This window comes from Macrobrachium nipponense, chromosome 26 (genome assembly GCF_015104395.2).
Source record: "Macrobrachium nipponense isolate FS-2020 chromosome 26, ASM1510439v2, whole genome shotgun sequence".
NCBI classification, from domain to species: domain Eukaryota; kingdom Metazoa; phylum Arthropoda; class Malacostraca; order Decapoda; family Palaemonidae; genus Macrobrachium; species Macrobrachium nipponense.
The window spans coordinates 39348828-39368881 of NC_087215.1; the positions used below are offsets into that span (position 1 = coordinate 39348828).

Consider the following 20054-nt stretch of genomic DNA (forward strand, 5'->3'; position numbering starts at 1 on the left):
TTTTGAAACTTGGAATTTCCCTTAAGGTATCAACTTCCGCAGTATCTCAAATAAAAAAATCTTTTAAGACAGTTTTACAGTACATCACAATTCACATCTGTACAGCAATAAAAATCTAGAACACTAATGTATAATTTTACTTCCTAATAGAGAGAAATTTGTATCCCTGCCCCTCTGTAAACACCAGGTCCAGCTGGCCCTGCTGGTAGTACCTGAATTTGGGTAGGAACTCCTGTTATCTTGTATACAGACAATTCTTTAGGTAAAGGCTAGACCTCTACAAAAAGCTGTGGTCTTGTCCATGACAAGCACTAAAAACCATTGGCAGTAAGATGGTGCATTTTGTTTAGGTGTTGAATGCATATCTCATCAGCTTCAACTCTGGATGCCTAATAGATAATCTTGGTTAAAAACTAACAGGCAACAGCACAGGTCCCTGGCCTTAGTACAGAACCACAGATTGCAATAGCAAGAAACTGACCATCCTTTGGTGTATATCACCAACGAATCTTCCATGGATTCTGCCACATTAATAATAAAATATATACTACCATAAAAAAAACAGAAGCACTTCATACATACCAAATAGTAAAACAACATAAAAAACATTCAATTTGATAGAGTGCCATGATAGCAATAAAAAAAGGACAATAAAAACCTGTTAAAATGGAGATGGAAGAAACAGACCAAGAGTATCTGCTACTGTAACCATGTTGGAATCAAAACTTGATGTGGATAACCACAATAAATAAATATGCAATACATACTGCCATGATGGGGAGGTCTCAACAAGTACTTACCACTCATCTTTGAATGTCATGAATATGTAGATAATTATCACCTTGCTAACTTTACAATTAAAATACTGAACACTGACAGTCAATAAAAAATAAAAAAGTTCCAGATAACCAAACTGATTCATTAATATTCACTTGGTAAAAACAGAGACAAATTTTAAATATTACTTTTTCCACCTAATATTCACTGTGAAAATGCCTTCAAGAGAATAAAGTGTTCTAGAATTTCCAAAGGCTTAAATTAATCTTTCCAAATTACGTATATGCAAATAAAACTATTTACGTTAGTTTCTTTCATCAAATAGATGCTAAATATACCAAATTTGTAACTAATTTGTATTTTTCATAACTAACAAACCTTCGGTCTTAACATTAGGATTTACTAGCGCCAAGCTGGAAACCGGTAGAATTAAAATTACACTTGTGAGATCCAGGGACTAATGGCATCTATACCAGGTCACGGGGCATGTATACCCAGAATGCCCACGGCTACCTGTGACCCATCAGTTATTTTCCTACCGCCTTTAAGATAAGACGTGTTACTGTCTATCTCATTTAAAAGCCTGGTTTTTCAGTTTGCCCGTTCTTTATCCATTTTCATTTTTTATTTTTCATTCCTTTTCTTTCTCCAAGTGTGATCAGTGTGTGGTAAGAGTGGATACGTGGTATGATGGAGAATTTTGCCTCAACATCGGGATCGTCTACCGCTTCGAAGAGGAGACAAAGGAAATGCCCAGGAGTCAGTGGCTTTCCCTTTTTGTTCTAGGTTCCTAACTTCAGGTCGACGGATCCTCATCCCACGTGTAGTAGGTGCAGGGAAAACGTATGTACGGTTACTAATCCATGTTCTGTTTGTCGCGGTTGGTCGGTGGAACAGTGGAAGAAGTTCTATGGGAAAAGCCAATACAAAAGAAAGGGGGTGACGCCATCTTTGGATGACCAAACCTTACCGGCTTCTTTTGTATCGGTAATAAACCAGGCTGCTCCATATGTTTCTCCACCTGCTTTTGAATTGTCTCATTACCCCTTCGGTTTCTCCTAGCGGTTCTGTATCGGAAACAAAAGTCAGGAGCCTTGGGTAATTTTATGAATAATATTTGCACTCTCCTTTGTTCCCAGCAAGTAGAAGGGGATATCCGCCATCTTTGTTCCAGGCTCCTGCTACTCAAGCGCATAGGTTAGATGGTTAACGTCGGAGTTCAGCGCTAGGCCTACCAGGCGTACCAACCTTGGATGGTCTGCTTGCGCATTATATGACGTCACGGTTCCAGCAGGGTCCGGCAGCGCTGAATGTTCCCCTCATCCCCCGGGCTTGCAATTTTATGGGAATTAATGCCGCGGCTTCACCATCCCACTCAGTATTTACAGCGATGCATAACGTGGGAGGTAGTTTGGCAGCAAACGTGCGGTTGCCAGCAGAAACCTCTCAGTCTCTCCCTACGAGAGGGATGACGTCACAAACATACATCACACTCTGAGATGGCAGGCGTGATGACGTCACAGACCGATTCTCGGCCTTTTTCGATGCACCCAGACGCTAATACGCCTTCTGACCCGTCATGCAAACTGTAATGCAGAAATTACAGGTTATGATAGAGGAGAGAATGAATAAGAGAGACAAAAAGAAAAAGTGTGATTCGCCTTCTTCGTCTTCTTCCTCTAGTCGGCGGTCATCGCTAAAGTCCGATAACGTCACGGCGAGCGCCAGTCAGCGTTGGAGGAGGATTCGGGAGTTCCTAGCGGATCCTCGGGCCAAGAGGAGAAGAATCAATTCTTCCTCTTCTTCGGACCAAGACTGTCATTTCCAAGTCAGCAAGAAGGTCGGAAATCAGTGGCTGTTAAGCACAAGGTTGGCAGACGAAGCCGTTCGCAAGAGTCTGAACAAGCGAGAGAGGTGACGGCCGGCGAGCTAGCGGCCGAGGCGGAGTTGCCAGTTCGGATCGCAAAAACTGCGATACCTCTGGTAAAATCGACGTTGGCGGCGAAAGGTGCAGCAGAGGATGGAATGGCAGGTCCCCCAGTTTCGCCCGTAAGGCCGTTCAAAAATACGTACGAAGGACGATAAGGCTCCTATTAAAAGTACGAAAAATAGAGAGTTGGCAACCTCGGCGGATACGTTCGTGGAAGGCAGTGTCCGTCTGGATAGAAGGCCGAGGCCGGGCTCGCCGACGCTCGAAAACGATGCCAATGCTAATAGAGACGAACTTACCTCTGTTTTAAGGGAGCCTTCATCTTGGAGATCTAGACGAGATTCTCGCTCTAGATCTGTGAGCAGAGAAAGAGTGAGACGTTCTCGTTCCCCTGCTGACTATCTGGGATCGAGCCAACAGCGGCCAGCAAAGATCAAAGAGACCCCGCGGGCCCGTAGGGGCAGGCGGCCATGGGAATTCCGGGCCGTCTGTCAGAAGATAGAGGCGAGACAACATCTCTCGTGACGGAGAGTGGTACACTAGAGCCGGAGGAAGGAGAAAACCAAGAGTTTCTGGCCTCGTATGCAGAGGTTATTGATTTGATTCGTCAATTCAATAGCCTTTCGGAGAAGACAGAAACACCGGCCAGTATGCTTCCTCCTGGAATTGACATGGCGTTTGGACTAAAGAGGGATACCAAGGTGTCGTATGAATTGCCTTATTCGAGTCCATGCGGATCGGTCTTGCAACACGTAAACGCAAAGATTGCAGGGAGGGATAATTCCTTAAGATCTAATAGATCATTAAATTAAATTTATTCCCCCTCCAATGATAAAGCAAAGGAAATATTATACGACACCGAAGGTCCCTTTGCTGTCTAGACAAATGAACCCTAATGTTGTAAGGTTAAGGCCTGGATTAACCTTGGATCAGGTTAAAATGGAGTGCCCTTCGATGACGTACCAAGAGGCTGCTACGTTAGAAGCAACAGCTTCTTCTGTCTTTCAGGCTGCGTCCTGGTTAGACCTTTGGTCAACAGCAGTGGCGAAAATTGCATCCTCGGAAGTCAACAAGGAAAGTCGTGGATGAAACCATTGTTCATTAGATTACTACAGTCAGGGTCCAAGGCGATTGCGTACCTGACAAACGTAAGTGCCAATGTTTGGGCAAATATCCTGCTAATGAGGAGAGATGCAGCATTGGCTAGACTAAGCCGCAATGTGGATTTGGATTCCCTGTTACAATGAGGAATGGGGATATCTTGGAATCGCAACTACTGTTGCCAGAGGTCATACTGGAAGAGGCGATAGATAGAAGAAGGATGGACACTAACGATAGGTTGGTGCAACAGGCAGTTAGGAAAACCTCTAACAGTCAAACTACTCCTTTGGAGGGAAGACAACAGCAGATGCCTCGAAAGAAGACAGTGAGACATAGCATCCCTAATAGAGTCACAAGACCCTCTTCCCCAAAGAGGATAACTCATCCGGCCCTTTCACAATAGAAAAAACAACAGAGGAAGGGGCAATAGGGGAAGAGGGAGAGGCTCAAGAAGATAGGATGGGCGCCTCCCATCACTCGGCCACACAGTGGGGGGTTGCCTGGCAAATCACTGGAAGGTGTGGCAGGAACTAGGGCAGAGCAGTGGGTGGTGGATGTTCTCAGGATCGGGTATTTGATTCCGTTCGAGGTAACCCGCCCCTGACAGATCAACCATTACCCCACGTCACTTATGCCCACAAATCTCAGAAGGCCACTATTCTGCAGGACGAAGTGAAGAAGATGATGGAAAAAGGAGCTGTGCAACAAGTATGCAGTCCGACAAAAGGCTTCTACAGCAGGATTTTCCTGGTACCCAAAGCCAACGGGGAGTGGAGGACAGTAATAGACCTGTCAACGCTGAATCTGTTTATAAGGAAAACCAGTTTCAAGATGGAAACTCCGAAACGGTTCTACAAGCAGTCAGAATCGGAGACTTTATGCTGACAGTCGATCTAAAGGACGCATACTTTCAGATACCAGTCCATCAGTCTTCAAGGAAATTTCTCCGCTTCAGTCTTGCAGGGAAAGCTTTCGAGTTCAAGGTCCTGTGCTTCGGATTGACAACGTCTCCTCAAGTTTTTACAAGAGTGTTCACCCTCGTGTCGGCGTGGGCGCATGCTCAGGGGATCAGGCTAATAAGATATCTGGACGATTGGCTGGTGATAGCAAAGTCCAGGGAGAAATTACTCAGGGACAGGGGCGGCCCTCCTGCAGCTTTGTCACGCCTAGGTATTGTGGTGAATCAGCAGAAGTCGCAGCTGGATCCAAGTCAACGTTTGGAATATCTGGGAATGGTGATAGACACAACACAAGCCAAAGTATTCCCGACAGACCAAAGAGTAGAGAAATGCAACAAGTGGTGAATGCCTTTCTCGGAAAGCAGACACAGCAGCAAGACAGTGGCAGGTGGTGCTGGGAATCCTAACCTCCCTGGAGAAGCTAGTACCACAAGAAGGCTACACCTTCGGTCCCTACAAGGAGGATGAGGAGTTTTGGTCACCAACAGTAGATCACCCGTTACGAGCAAATTCCCTTGTCGGCAGAAGTGAGGAAAGACTTGCTGTGGTGGGTGGACGACGACAATCTGACAGTGTGTCCCCCTTCAACAATCCTCCCCAGACCTCTTGCTGTTCTCGGATGCGTCACTAGAAGGCTGGGGAGCCCATATGGAGGAGTTGATGGTGGTCAGCAAAATGGAGTTGCAAGGACAGAGAACTCCATATAAACGTGCTGGAGTTGAAAGCAGCTTTCCTGGCTCTACAAGAATTCAGGGAGAGAGTAAAGGGACACTCAGTGGTATTGATGTCAGACAAAACACCACAGTAGTAGCTTATATAAACAAGCAAGGAGGCCTAGTTTCTCGGCAGTTTACATGTGATGACAGTTCAACTTCACCAGTGGCTATAGAGAACCTGGTAGACATCAAGGCCAGGTATATTCCGAGAAAAAGAAACATAGTGGCCGACAAGTTGAGCCGCAGGGATCAGATTCTGGGAACGGAGTGGTCCCTACACCAACAGGTAGTGGACAGGATGCTCATGTTGTGGGAAGGACGATATAGACCTATTCGCAACCAGGTACAACAAAAAAGTGGAAGTGTATTGTTCAGTAGTCCCGGACGCAGAGGCAGTAGCAGAAGATGCGCTACAACACCCCTGGGACAATCTGGACGTGGTACGCAAAAAAAAAAAATTTTTTTTTTTTCCCCCCCCCCCCCCCCCCCCCCCCCCTCCTTTTGTCTAATCCGTCAGGTTCTGAACAGGGTAATGCGGTCTCAGAACCTCAAGATGACCCTGGTAGCCCCGTTATGGCCGAAAGCAGAGTGGTTTCCAGACCTACTGGAACTCCTAGTAGAGTTGCCAAGAGAGTTACCTCCATGGAGCAACCTTCCTGTGTCAGCCTCACGTGGAGAGGTACCACCAGTCGGTGAAGTCCCTATCGCTTCACGGGTGGAGACTGTCAAGTATCTCCTCCGAGAGCGAGGGTTTCGCAGAAAGCAGCAACTCAGATGGCAGGTAATATCAGAAAATCATCTGCGACAGTATACCAAGGAAAGTGGTCAGCATACTGTGATTGGTGTCGTAGAGGGAACGTGTCTCCACTCGGTACCACTATTCAGCAGTTAGCAGACTTTCTGATATATCTCAGAACAGAAAAACATATGTCTGTATCTGCAGTGAAGGGGTACAGGGCTGCTCTAGCTCAGTCTTACGAATGAAAAGGAGTGGACATATCGTCTTCATGGGGAGTTGGCATGCTGATGAGGAGCTTTGAACAGTCATGCCCACCAAAGGAGCTAAAAGCCCCCAGATTGGGATCTGACCAAGGTACTGGTAGTCTGACAAAACCCCCCTACGAACCACTAAGGGCAGTCCACGGATAGGAGCCTGACCCTGAAGACAGTCTTCTTATTGGCCCTGGCTTCAACCAAAAGGGTGGGGGAGCTACATGGCCTCTCATATCTCATAAAGCACTCGAGAGGTTGGAGATCAATGGTGTGTGAGTTTGTCCCAGAATTTTCGTGGCAAAGACCCAAAATCCAACAATAGTAGACGGCAGATTCGACTCCTTTACCATACCTTCCTTGGCAGACTTTGTAGACAACGACAAAGCCGAAATGCTCCTGTGCCCCGTCAGGGCACTAAGGGAGTACTTAAAGAGAACAAGGCACCTCAGGCCGGGGTGCCAGAGGTTGTTCGTAAGTACAGGACGGAACAAGAAGGAAGTGTCCAAAAATACAATATCATTTTGGCTAAGGGAGACGATCAGAGATGCTTATACTGCAGAAGACAGAGGGTCAGATAGCCAGGTGGGAGCCTAGAGCTCATGACATCAGGGGTGTGAGTGCTTCCCTGGCATTTAAGAAGAACATGTCTGTGGATAAAATTCTGAAAGCTGGCGTGTGGAAGCGTCAAAACAACTTTCACCTCATTTTATTTGAAAGATGTTGCCCATAGATCCTTGGACACCTTTTCCTTGGGTCCAGTGGTGGCGGCCCACAAGTGATATAGTTCATCCAAGTGCCCCTGGGGGGCGGGTCAGTTTGCGTCTAGTCTAAGATGAAGGTATGAAAGTAGAATGAATGGGATGACTGGTCTTTTTTCTTTACTACTTTCTTCCTACTCCTTTAACTACGGGCAATATGAAGGAGAGTACCGTCATGTGCTGGAACGGACTAGATGCAGGTGAGATGGTCAGCCATACTGTGAAGCTATCTTAGCTGATGATATACTTTTCAGTAGCAACACACCCCTCTGGATAATAAGGAAAAGAGGGGTGAAGGTGGATCCCAGTCGCAAGGGACAAGAGTAAACAGTAGAATGGTATCTACACCCAGTGGGAGGAAAACAAACCAATAGATCCGCTTATGTCTTTGGTCCTAGGTTCATTGTCCATTCTCTTAGAATTTCCCTATATATTCGGAAATGGATAAGGTGGCAAACTCCCAGTCAGTTGTAGAGACTTACCTCCCTCCAATAGTAAGTCTATCCTAATGTAAGACCGAAGGTTTGTTTCGTGTATGAACAAATACCAAATTTTGTAACTGAATGTGGATTTTTTCATAACTAAACAAACCTGAGGTCTTAACAGTTAAAGGCCCACCTCGAACCACCCCACCCTCTAGCAAGTCTAAAACTGGGTTAGAAATATAACTGATGTATTTTCATTAACTACAAACCCTGAGGTCTTAACAGTAAAGGCCCGACCTAACGACCACCCCTCTAGCAGTCTAAACTGGGTTAGAAATATAACTGATGTATTTTTCATAACAACAAACCTGAGGTCAACTTAGGCCCACCTCGAAACCCCCCTCTGCGTCTAAACCTGGTTAGAAATAACTGATGGGTCAGGTAGCCGTGGGCATTCTGGGTATACATGCCCCGTGACCTGGTATAGATGCCAATTAGTCCCTGGATCTCAAAAAGTGTAATTTTAATTCTGTTACCGGTATCTACCAAAATCCACCTGGTTCACTGAATCAGAGAAATCAACATAACTTCCAAATATTGTATCTTTTTCATATTAATTTATTTAATTGAAACTTCAGATTACCCATAAGCACCCTACATTCTCTGACTAAACTAGTCAACTGTAACTGTTCTAGGTAAATATTAACATATTTCCAATAAAATCAGTCCCAAAAGACTATCATCTTAATTTGCATTTCAAGAAATTTATACAATTTCATCATTGTCATAAAATTTTCCCTTTACCAAGGACATGTTCTCTTTAATTTCCTTCATCTTATTTTTTTTTTGTCTCAAGTCCTATCTACCAACCTTACCATTAAAATCTTATTTCTGGGCTCAGCTCGTGTCGCTTGCGCGAAATATCCTTTAATCTATTATTTTCTAGGGTAAATGTACTAACACATACCAGAGAATAAATAAAATAAAGAAAAAGGTCAGTATGACTGACTCGCTCACCCATCTAGGAGGGTGTCGGTATGAACACAATAGGCGAGTGAGACCACTACCACGAGCCAAATGCCAATAGAAATCTCCCACTACAAAACCCTCCAAGAGGGGAGCCGTCCCACAGAGGGAGCAGCTCGTACTACTACTACACCATCCCATGCTTGCGACTGCTGCGCCTCTAGTGGCCATCCTTTTAAAGTTAGCGCCAGGAGCCACACGTGCTAATTTTCTCTCTGTGTGTGCCCTTTCGTGGATTTTTACTATAATGGAGCGTGCAGCTATCGCAGCAGCTAAGTTAAGTACTCAGTATTTACGGTTAGCGAGTTTTTTCCGTCCCGAGACGGTATTTGCCGTTTTTTGTTAGGTATAGATACGTTCTCGGGGGGGGCTGGAAGCATGGCAGCATGGTCCTGCCGCATGTTGGGTTCGTTCTTGGTCTCCCATACCTAGAACACCCCTTATTATTTTACGCTCTATTTTGATTATCCGCGTTATTACGTCTACTCAAGGTTGTTATTACATGTATGTGATTTCACCTTTTGTAGGCTTTTTCTATCCAGGACCCTAGTTCAGGTTCCTTGTATCGGCCCATGACTAGCTTTGAGTGGTAGACTTGCCTTCGGGCTAGTCGCACACTCCGGTTAGGATTTTTTCTCCTGCTATTTTACCTTCTTTCTTCAATTTTATTATATATTATATTTTTATGTTTTGTTGTTGTTAGGTTAGTTGGCGTCTGGCTTAGCCTAGGTCCTGGCTCGTAGAGCCTAGTCTACCGTTGATCAGTTCGGGTCGCTTCCTCATAGCTTCTCTCTGATCAGTTGGTTTTCGCCCTATGGGCCTATATGCTACCGCTTTTCAGTTCTGGTTGCTTCCCGATAGCTTCTCTCTGATCAGTTGGTTGGCCTAGGCTTGGTTACGTATCTTAGTTTTACGCCTCGTGGTCACTACGTGATCACGAGTCAGCCAGGCGCCTGCCAGTCCCCTTCCCCCTCTCCCGCTCTCCCATAGAGTCGGGCTGGGGGTGGGTCGGTCTGTCCTTGCTCGCTCCAGCATGCCCGAGCCTGCCTATCCCCCTTCCCCCATCCACCTGGATGGGGGCCTGGGAGTCCGACAGTCCCTGACTGGTTCCGACCTCTCCGCTTCTCGGCTCGGCCGGGTGGTACGTTGTGGGGGGCTCTGGCCTTCCCCCCCTCCGTTACCTTCCTTGTCGCTCCGGGTTAGCGCGAGTCTGTATGTCATCTCGCCCATTCCCTCCTTACTAGAGCTCCTCCCTATCGGAGTCCTGGTATCCAGCGGAAGGTATAGTCCACCATAGTTGGAGCCGGAGCATACAATAGGTCTTTACTAACTGTACCGTATTGCTGAGTTACTACACTCCGCTTCACTGGACCTAGTCCGGTTACTTGCATGTAGGTTTAAGTTATCTTTAGTTTATCTTAAGTTTCTTAAACCATCCCCACCCCTCCCGCCCTTAGTAGTTACCGGATCTCTCCGGGATTATAGCCTATTCAGGCCATGCAGGGTTAGGGGTGATCCCAAATTTTTTCCGAGCTCCGCCACGTAACGGAGTTCTTTTGTCCTTAGTCTGTAAGTGTTACCCCTTTAAGATACTCATGTGGCTTCCCACTTACAGGCCAACCAACTGTGAGCATCCGGGATGTTCCGCTACACTTCAGGACCCCTGTGGACACGAAGTTTGCGGTCCCATGCTCCATGCGCGACTCCGCACGGGGACATCCAGGTCTGGTACAGAGACGTGTACCATATGTTACGATCTGGTGAGCCAGCTTTTGGAAGGCGTAAGTATTCCATCTCCGCATGCCGCTCCGCCTCTTTTACTTCTTAAGTTTTCATCATTACTTTAACTTAAGGCATCTAGTTTAAGTTATATCCTAAGTTTTAGTTTTAAGTGGTTCTTAATTCTAAAATATCCTCCTCTTACAGGCTCCGGCAGTAAGAGATACGGCATTGGCTACCCTGCGGGCCTGGGTCGGAGGTTTTGGCAAGAACGCCGCCAAGGGTCAGCCTACATTCTGGAGAAGCGTTTAGCTTTGTTAATCTTCCCCGGAGGCAAGGCGACTGGATACGTCGATCCGGTAGAGGCGGACCCTCCCCTCTATTGCCTTTATCCAACAACAGCTGCGGCCTCCTTGACTGAACAAGACCAGGATATCTCCACGGATGTCGCAACCCTGGATATAAATGTTGAACCTATGGTAGGTATAGACGACCTGTTGGTCGAGGTAAGTAATGCAGGTACCCAAGGGTCCCCCTTGGGAGTGACTGTTTCTTCTACCCCTGCAACTTCACCATCCTTCCAGCTTTACCGGTGATGAGTTATATACTCCTCCAGAGGCTTCGGTTAGGCCTAAGATCAAGTCTAAACATATGACCTTGACTAAGACGTCATCGTCCTCGAAGAAGACGTCCTCGTCTTCTTCTTCGCGTAAGTCTCCGGCTCGTAATCCCGGCTCAGACAGGTCTAAAAGGGGTCTAGCTCCGGCTCAAAGTCATCAAAGAGTAGCGCCTAAGGAGAATCCCGTACCCCTGGCATTATCACCAGTTCCACTACCTTTGGTGCCTATTCAGAGTCTCCCCTCCACCTCCGCAGCAGCTCCGGCTCTGGACACCAATGCTGGCCTGTTGCAACAGGTGGGCGACTTGGTAGGCTCCCTTAAGACGAGTATGGAACATATGATATCTCGCCTGTCGGATAGGATAACTTCTTCTCAGGATACTATTATAGCCGGCCTAAGAGAACGCCCCCCTTGCCTCTCCCTCAACCTCTAACACTAGTGGATCTCAGCTTCCCCGTATGACTCGCTGCCCGCTTTCTCCATGAACAATCCTTGGAGAGTAGCGTCATATGCTCCCTTCCAAGATGGTCTCATCTCCATACCGGAGTTTGGAACTCGAAGAAAATAGAGGACTTCGAGTTCTACCCGAAGGCCTACAGCCTCCCTTCATAGGCTACGCTAGGCTCACGCCTTCGGCTATGGTTAGAGATGACAGGGTACCAAAGGAGACAGTCCTCTATTCTCGGGACCAGGCGCACGAGAATGGCTTAGATGTCTAGACGACATGGACTGTTCGAATACCAAGATCCAACCATTCAAAAGTCCCTTTACCATTTTCACGATGGATGAAGGTACCCCGCTCCCTTTCCTTACCAAGATAGCGAGGTCGACCATCTCAGCAGCTCAGAAAGGGGAACCCATGCCTCACTGAAAGAAGCAGACCCCACTTTCCGTTGCTCCCGTCAATTGGAGAATTATGGGAGGACTTGCCTAACACTTTCACAGCTGGCAAACTCAAACCTGACTGTGCTATGGAGCAGTTTGGTGAAAAGCTGCCCAGGCTCCCGGATAGTCTTATTCAAGCGGAGTTTGACTCGAAAACAAGACTAGCCAGGTCAATTCCAACCTGATGGCTATGTCTGAGGTAGCAACCATGGGCTTATGGTTCAGAACCAATTTTTTGTTTAAGCTTATGACCAAACGCCCTGACTCAAACGGTGCAGTCAGGACATTTTGTTCGAGTTTGTTGACCACTGCTAGAACAAAATTTGCAGGCAAGCATGTTTATGCTTGAGGCAAACCATTCGGCATGAACCGAATAGGTTACTTTCTTCTAACATCTGGGGCGCAGATCTCTTCCCAGAGGCTATGGTAAAGGAAGTACAAGCAGAGGGCTACGAGGTTGAACCAAAGCCTTAAGGAACCGTTGGGGGGGTCTTATGGCTAGGAGAAGGCAAGACTTGACACCAAAAGGTAAGGGACAAAGGAAGCCTAGGACGTTTCCAACCTTACCAAAAGAACGCAGCGCGCATTCCCTTCAACAAGTTCCTACAGTGCCGTTAGTGCACAGCTCAGCCCTCCACGTCTAAAGGCCAATCACAGCCTATTTAGTGATATCCCCTCAGCCTCAACCCTCCACCTCATACGCCATCTCTCCAGCTTACAATCCAGCCTTCGAGAGTCAAGCTTCTCAGAAGTATGACCGCTCGAACAAGGGAGGCAGAGGTAAGCGGTCCTTTCGTGGGAGGAGGATCGGGAGGTCCCTTCAATAGGGGAAAGCACTTCAGAGGAGGTCGAGGGGGGGTTACCAGAACCAATGAGGAACTTCAGGTAGGAGGGAGGCTGTTTCACTTTCGCCACCGTGGAACTTCAGCCAGTGGGCTCAGAGCATAGTGTCAAAAGGGCTGGGTTGGAGCTGGTTGACGAACCCACCTCCAGCCAGACCTTTCCGTCAACTTCCTTCAAGGAATTGACAGAGTACGCAGAGGACCTCCTTCAGAAAGGAGCTATAGTCAAAGTCAAGAGATTAAAATTTCAAGGTCGCTTGTTCAGCGTCCCAAAGAAAGGCTCAAACAAAAGAAGGGTAATCTTAGACTTGTCCCGCTTAAACTTAGCCATCCGCTGCGACAAGTTCAAGATGCTCACGATCTCACAGGTGCGGACCTTACTTCCCCGTGGGGGCCGTCACCACCTCTATCGATCTTACAGACGCCTACTATCATATCCCTATTGCAAGACACTTCCGTCCGTATCTGGGATTCAAGATAGGAGACCAGACGTTCTCCTTCAAGGTAGTCCCGTTCGGGCTCAACGTGGCACCCCAGGGTGTTCACGAAGCTAGCGGAAGTAGTAGTGCAACAGCTCAGAGCTCAAGGGATTATGGTAGTAGCGTTATCTCGACGATTGGTTGATCGGGTGGGCCCCATCAGTCGAAGAATGCAACAAGGCCACACTGAAAGTGATCCATTCCTAGAATATCTAGGATTCAAGATAAACAGATCCAAGTCCAGACTCACCCAGTCAAACTTTCAGTGGCTAGGCATTCAATGGAATCTATCCTCACACACTCTGTCGATTCCATCCACCAAAAGGAAAGAAATAGCGAAGTCAGTCAAGCAATTTCTAAGTCACAAACTAGCATCGAGAGAGCTCAGGAAAGAATCCTCGGCTCTCTCCAGTTTGCTTCAGTAACGAACATCTTAATGAAAGCCAAACTGAAAGATCTAACAGGATCTGGCGCTCTCGAGCAAATGTCAGGTCCAGGGACAAGCTATCCTCAGTACCTCTGATTCTAAAGAACCGGCTTCGGCCGTGGGCAAAAGTCAAGAATCTGTCAGTGTCAGTCCCTCTTCAGTTCCCTCCACCAGGGATTACCATCCACACAGACGCTCCTTAAGCGGCTGGGGAGGGTACTCCCAGGTCAAAAAGGTGCAAGGAATTTGGTCACCCCACCGTTCCGTCAGTTCCATATAAACGTACTGGAGGCAATGGCAGTCTTCTTGACTCTGAAAAGATTACGCCCACCAAGGTACTCCCACATAAAGCTAGTCTTGGACAGCGCAGTGGTAGTACTTGCATAAACAGAGGAGGCTCCAAGTCACGTCATCTAAATCATGTCATGATAGCCATCTTCTCCCTGGCAGACAAATTCAGTTGGCATCTTTCCTCCACCCACATAGCTGGAGTAAGAAACGTCATAGCAGACGCCCTATACCCGATCAGTACCCCTAGAGTCGGAATGGTCTCTAGACGAGAGTTCGTTCCAATGGATCCTTCAAAGAGTCCCAGGGCTACAGGTGGATCTCTTCGCATCACAAGCGAACCACAAACTACCGTGTTTATGTAGCCGGACCCTCTGGCTTACGCCACGGACGCCCTGGCTCAGGACTGGAACAACTGGGAGAAGATTTTACGTCTTCCCTCCAGTGAATCTCCTTATGAAAGGTCTTAGACAAACTCAGGAACTATTCAGGGGTCAAGTGGCTCTAGTAGCCCCCCAGGACTGGCCGAAGAGCAATTGGTACCCCCTGATCCTGGAACTGGGTCTTTCGTCCCCTTCGGATCCCCAGTCCCAAGAACTCCCTCCCAGTCAGTACCAAACGAAGACTGTGTTCGCTTCCTCAGGGATTCTCAAAACCCTAACTTTATGGATTTCATGAAGTTTGCGGCAAAAAGAGATGCGAATATTGACCCTCAGAATATCTTTTCCTGGAATCCGATAAAAGGGATTCAACTTTGAGGCAGTATGATGCTGCCGTCAAAAAGTTAGCAATCTTCCTGAGAGAGTCAGATATCAGAATCATGACAGTTAATTCTGCTTATATCCTTTTCAGATCTTTATTTGAAAAGGTTTAGCAGCTAGCACGATACGACAAACAAGTCAGCATTGAAAAAGATATTTCAATTTGGATTTAACATAGACTTGACAGATACCTATTTCTCGTCTATTCCTAAAGCATGTGCTAGACTTAGGCCCTCTGTCAGGCCTACGTCAGTTTCATGGTTCTTAAACGATGTTCTAAAACTGGCTTCCGAAACCGATAATGACACTGCTCGTTTATGATGCTCCTAAGAAAAACTCTGTTTTTATTAAGCCTAGCTTCAGGAGCAAGAATTTCAGAACTGTCGGCTTTATCCAGAGATCCGGATCATATTCAATTCCTTCCCACAGGGGAAGTGCTAACTTTCTCCGGAACGTAGCTTTTTAGCAAAGAATGAAGATCCTTTGATGAGGTGGGAACCTTGGAAGGTACTACCCCTTCCACAAGATGTTTCCCTTTGTCCGGTTTTCAACCTTACGAGCCTTTCTATCCAGGACCTCCTCTTCCTCATCGGGGCCCCTCTTTAGGAGGGAAAAAGGTGGTACTTTATCCACTAAAGGCATCAGGCAACAAATCCTGTACTTTATCAAACAAGCCAATCCTGACTCCTTTCCAAAAGCACATGATGTCAGGGCAGTAGCCACCTCAATTAATTACTTTCAACATATGAATTTTGCTGATTTAAAGAAGTATACCGGATGGAAATCGCCGACAGTGTTCAAACGTCACTACCTTAAGTCCTTGGAAGCTCTGAAATTTCCAGCAGTAGCAGCGGGTAACATAGTTTCCCCTGACTCTAGCTAGATTATAGTAGAAGATTCAGTCTCCTTTCTACCTGCCTCACCCAACAGTTCGTCTATTCCTGCCTTGTTCATTAACATTTACCTTGTGTCTTAGCTGCTCTATGATTGTATAGTGCCCCTTTTGTCTGGTTAGGGACACTAACATCTGATTACCATACTGATCTCATAGATGTTATCCCCATTTTTATGCTAGGGGATACATTCATAACGCAATGGTTACGGGTTTTGTATATTAAGTCATATACATTCCTAAGATATTTTATTTTATCATTGATCAAATATTTATGTAAATTTATACTAATTGCTATTTCTATTTTTGATACATGTTGTTACACAGATTTATTGTGATAGGTAATCATTGTACCTATTTGTATTTATGTAAATTACCTTATATTATTAACATAATTAGATCTAAGGGTAATTTAAGCATATTCTGATTTGTTTTACTGTGTACTTGTACTTGTTAGCAATTATATCCATTCTTTTATTTTGTATCTTTTATTGAGACCTATTTTGTTTTATTATATCTTATTTACTTTGTTTACAATCTTGCTGTTTCTCTGGTACGATTCGCGCAAGCGACACGAGCTGAGCCCCAGAAAAAGGATATTTTTGACGTAAGGAAAAATCTATTTCTGGGCGATTGGCTCGTGTCGCCAGCGAAATACCCCCCCTACCCATCCCTTCGCTCAAGATTGTCTGCTAACTTCAGGATGGCCACTAGAGGCGCAGCAGTCGCAAGCATGGGATGGTGTAGTAGTAGTACGGAGCTGCTCCCTCTGTGGGACGGCTCCCCTCTTGGAGGGTTTTGTAGTGGGAGATTTCTATTGGCATTTGGCTCGTGGTATGGTCTCACTCGCCTAGTGTTCATACCGACACCCTCCTAGAGGGTGAGCAGTCAGTCATACTGACCTTTTTCTTTATTTTATTTATTCTCTGGTATGTGTTAGTACTTTACCCTAGAAATAATAGATTAAAGGATATTTCGCTGGCGACACGAGCCAATCGCCCAGAAATAGATTTTTCCTTACGTCAAAATCCTTTTTTTAAATTCATATTCGTATCAAAGAGTTCAATAGCTTTTAATCAATTTGCCAACTTCATTCTTGCATTATAACATTTTAAGTTTCAACATATATGTACTGGTACATCTTTTTATATATAGGATATTTGCTGTAGATAATCTATTACAAATAATGTCATGCATCCTATAACTTTTTACAGGCAAAGCTTTAGCAAATGCAATGCATTAAAAGCACAATACACTGTACTGAACTGTTAAACAATACAGTATGCATAATCATTTGTTTAAAGGCCATGAACATCATCTAAAAGAATAATGGAGTTATATCCAGTACAAGGTTAAAAATATGGTAAACAGAAACTAAGGTAAATGATGTACTTTAGTAAATAGTTACTCTCACCTGCCATAGAATTACTAATGAAGGACACATCCATTTTTTCATCCTTAGTGACATCAATGGGCAGAGAATCGTCACCAAGTGACTTCATCTCATCAACAGTCAAGTAACGGTATGACTGATCACCCAGCATTGTGTCATCACCTGTGTTGGATAGGAAATTTTTAAAGGTATTAGGAAAGCTCTCTGGTTACATGAACCTTAAGCAAGATGAAAGCTGGTTGTAATTAATACATATACTTGTTATGGTAGCAATTATTTTATTACAATGTTTCATTGCATTCACAGCATATTTTTAATTTAAGAATAGTATGACATAAAAATAATTCCTAAAGATGCATCTAATATACATTTATATACACAAGGAAGAGGAACAGCTATTAAAAAAACAAAAATTAAGAATTATGAAAACTAAAATCCTTAAACTACAACAGAGACAAAGAACTTCCTCACTTTTTATAACTGGATTTTTTCATTGGATTTTCATTCAATTAACTCTTCAAGGAAATATCTTCTCTGAGCAGTTATTGCTTCAGAATAATTAAAATTAAAATCTGAACTAATTTATAATATAACCCCTTATCTTAGACTGGATTGGCTTGGCCAGCAAGCTACCAATTCATCTTTACCTCCTCAATTGTGACCTGACTCTGGCTCGTAGATATCTCATAGCTTCATTCTGAGGTTTCAGTAGAAGTACAACATATATATAGAAATAAGATACCAGACCAATTGTCATTATGTAGTTTCTCTTATGATGTAACAACCTTTCAATGGCAAGACTGAAAAAAAATTCTTACGGCTGTTTATAGGTAAAATGTGTCAGAAATACAGTTTGATCCTTTTTTCTATAATAAATACGCAAGTTTGTTTATACACCACTGTTTCAAGGTAATAAGAAGCCACCTATAAAGCTAAAAAACCATTTATATAAAAATTACCATATACAAATAAAGTATTTTTAACAAGTTTCAATTTGAATAGATTTCAAAATTGTTTTCTAATTCCTATATCGTCCAAATATTCTTTTGTCATAAAGAGTGGCTACTTCATGCTCATTGTGTCTCTTATTTGGTTATATGTTGTACTTGCAATTCCACAAACATGAGAAGTTTTCTGAGATGCTGCAAACCAGATCCAGGAAATAATGTAAGAGGTCAACATAGAACTACCCATTCAGAAGTGGTACCATATATTCTAATAGTAGCAAATCTGGTATTTTGATAATGGTTTTTAAGTGACATCTGCTGCTATGAAAAGATACTCCTTTTAAGAACAGAATCAATCAAAACCCAATTTTGAAATGTAATTATAAACAGTGAAAGGAATCTATTTCCAGTCTCTAGTTTAAAGATTTTAGTTTTTTAGTTTTCATTTTACGATTACTTAATGGCTGCCCTTCACTCTTTACATGGTTGTGCAAATGTCAATTAATTGCATCATTTATGTACATATTTCTGTATAAGAATTTCTTTTATACAGTGTTGGCTGAATACAATAAAACATGTCAAATAAAACAACTGTTCATAATTACGGAAAAATTTTTAAAGAAAATTTTAAATAAAAAATTAAGAATGCCTTTCTCAAATTTTCCAAGTTAAATATGTTTTAAGATACAAAATGAGTGTGAATTACATACAAATTCACAAGCAAAGAGCAAGTGATGGTATGATGGTATGGCTATGATGGAAAATGCATTACAAAAAATCACCTTAACATCCATTGAGCAAGTTTCAACTAAAAACTTAAGTCAGAATTTTATCCATAAAAATAGCTGTGTGTTTAAGGCAAAAGTAATATAATGCTTATCTAAATAAGTACTAGAGCAAATTATAAATATAGAAGTTTATGTTAATAAAACATTTCAAGAGCATAATTTTTTCTGTCAATACATATATGAATATAATTTAATCTGAAAAGTAACTGTTATTTTAACATATTAAACAGAAAAGCTATTAAGTTATTGGCTAGTAAAGTTTAAATTAGCATATTACTCTATGCATTCTTCAAGAACATTAATATATACCATTTGATGTGTAATACCATTAGTTGTGTGCAGCAACCCATTTACATATTACTGAGATGGTGTGTGTCTGGATACTTAGTTCTAAGTGAACTGAAATGTGACAACTTATTTTCTAGTACCCCACTTGTTTACTATGGGATAAGTGCTATGCACTGAATGAAAAACACAGAGTGCAGCATCACAAATTGAACTGCAAAACATCAGTTACTATTACCATAAAAACCATAAGAATAGTATACGTGTGTATATACGTATATATTATATATATATATATATGATATATATAAATGATATATATATTATATATAGATATATATATAGTATGTTATATATATATATCTATCTTTCTTATATATATAATAAATATATTATATATATACATACAGTGGAACCTCTGTTTTTGTACAATTCAGTTTTTCTAGTTTTTTCCGACAAAATTTTGTCTCGGGTTTTGTAGGTTTCCTCCGATTTCGTACACTTGGAAACACTCCTTCCATGGGCCCACCGCGTGACTAGGCTTGCTGAGCACACAAACAAAGCATCCCATGTTCTCTCATTCTGTGTTTGTTGCTTTTTGTGCTTTTTATATTTGAGTGCAATTGCTAAATAAGCCATCAAGGGGCCAAAGAAAGTTCTAAATGCCAGCCCTTAAGTAAAAATGGCAAGAGATACTATAGAATTTAAGAAAGAACTCATAGCAAAGTATTGGCGGGTGTTGCATGCCAATCACATTAAGAAAAGGCTTACAAGTGCTGCTGTTAGAGAATTTAAAGCCAGCAGAGGCTGGTTTGAAAATTCAGAGAGAGAACAGGCATACATAATGTGCCTACTTCAGTGATTAAGGACATGTTTACAAAGAGGAGTGATGTAAAAGGTTTTGTGGAGAATTGTCATCCCAACAAAGATGTAATCTATGTCTCCAACATTCTTAATGACAATGCTGTGTTCCATTTTAGGCAAATTTTACAGAGAAGCCAGAAACAAATGTCTCTGGACAGTTTTGTTGTGAGACAGGGGTC

The 20054-nt window shown here is 43.6% G+C and overlaps 1 protein-coding gene across 41 annotated transcripts in view; it reads right to left on the minus strand.

Moving 5' to 3' along the window:
- The window catches only part of LOC135200192 (ankyrin-2-like), a 702328-nt gene that overhangs the window by 241988 nt on the left and 440286 nt on the right, over positions 1 to 20054 (minus strand). For all 41 annotated transcript variants that reach the window (XM_064228610.1, XM_064228609.1, XM_064228607.1 and 38 more), the window contains one exon: positions 17013 to 17153. In XM_064228610.1, the coding sequence (XP_064084680.1) occupies positions 17013 to 17153 (141 nt within the window). The remainder of the gene's footprint in view (positions 1 to 17012; positions 17154 to 20054) is intronic.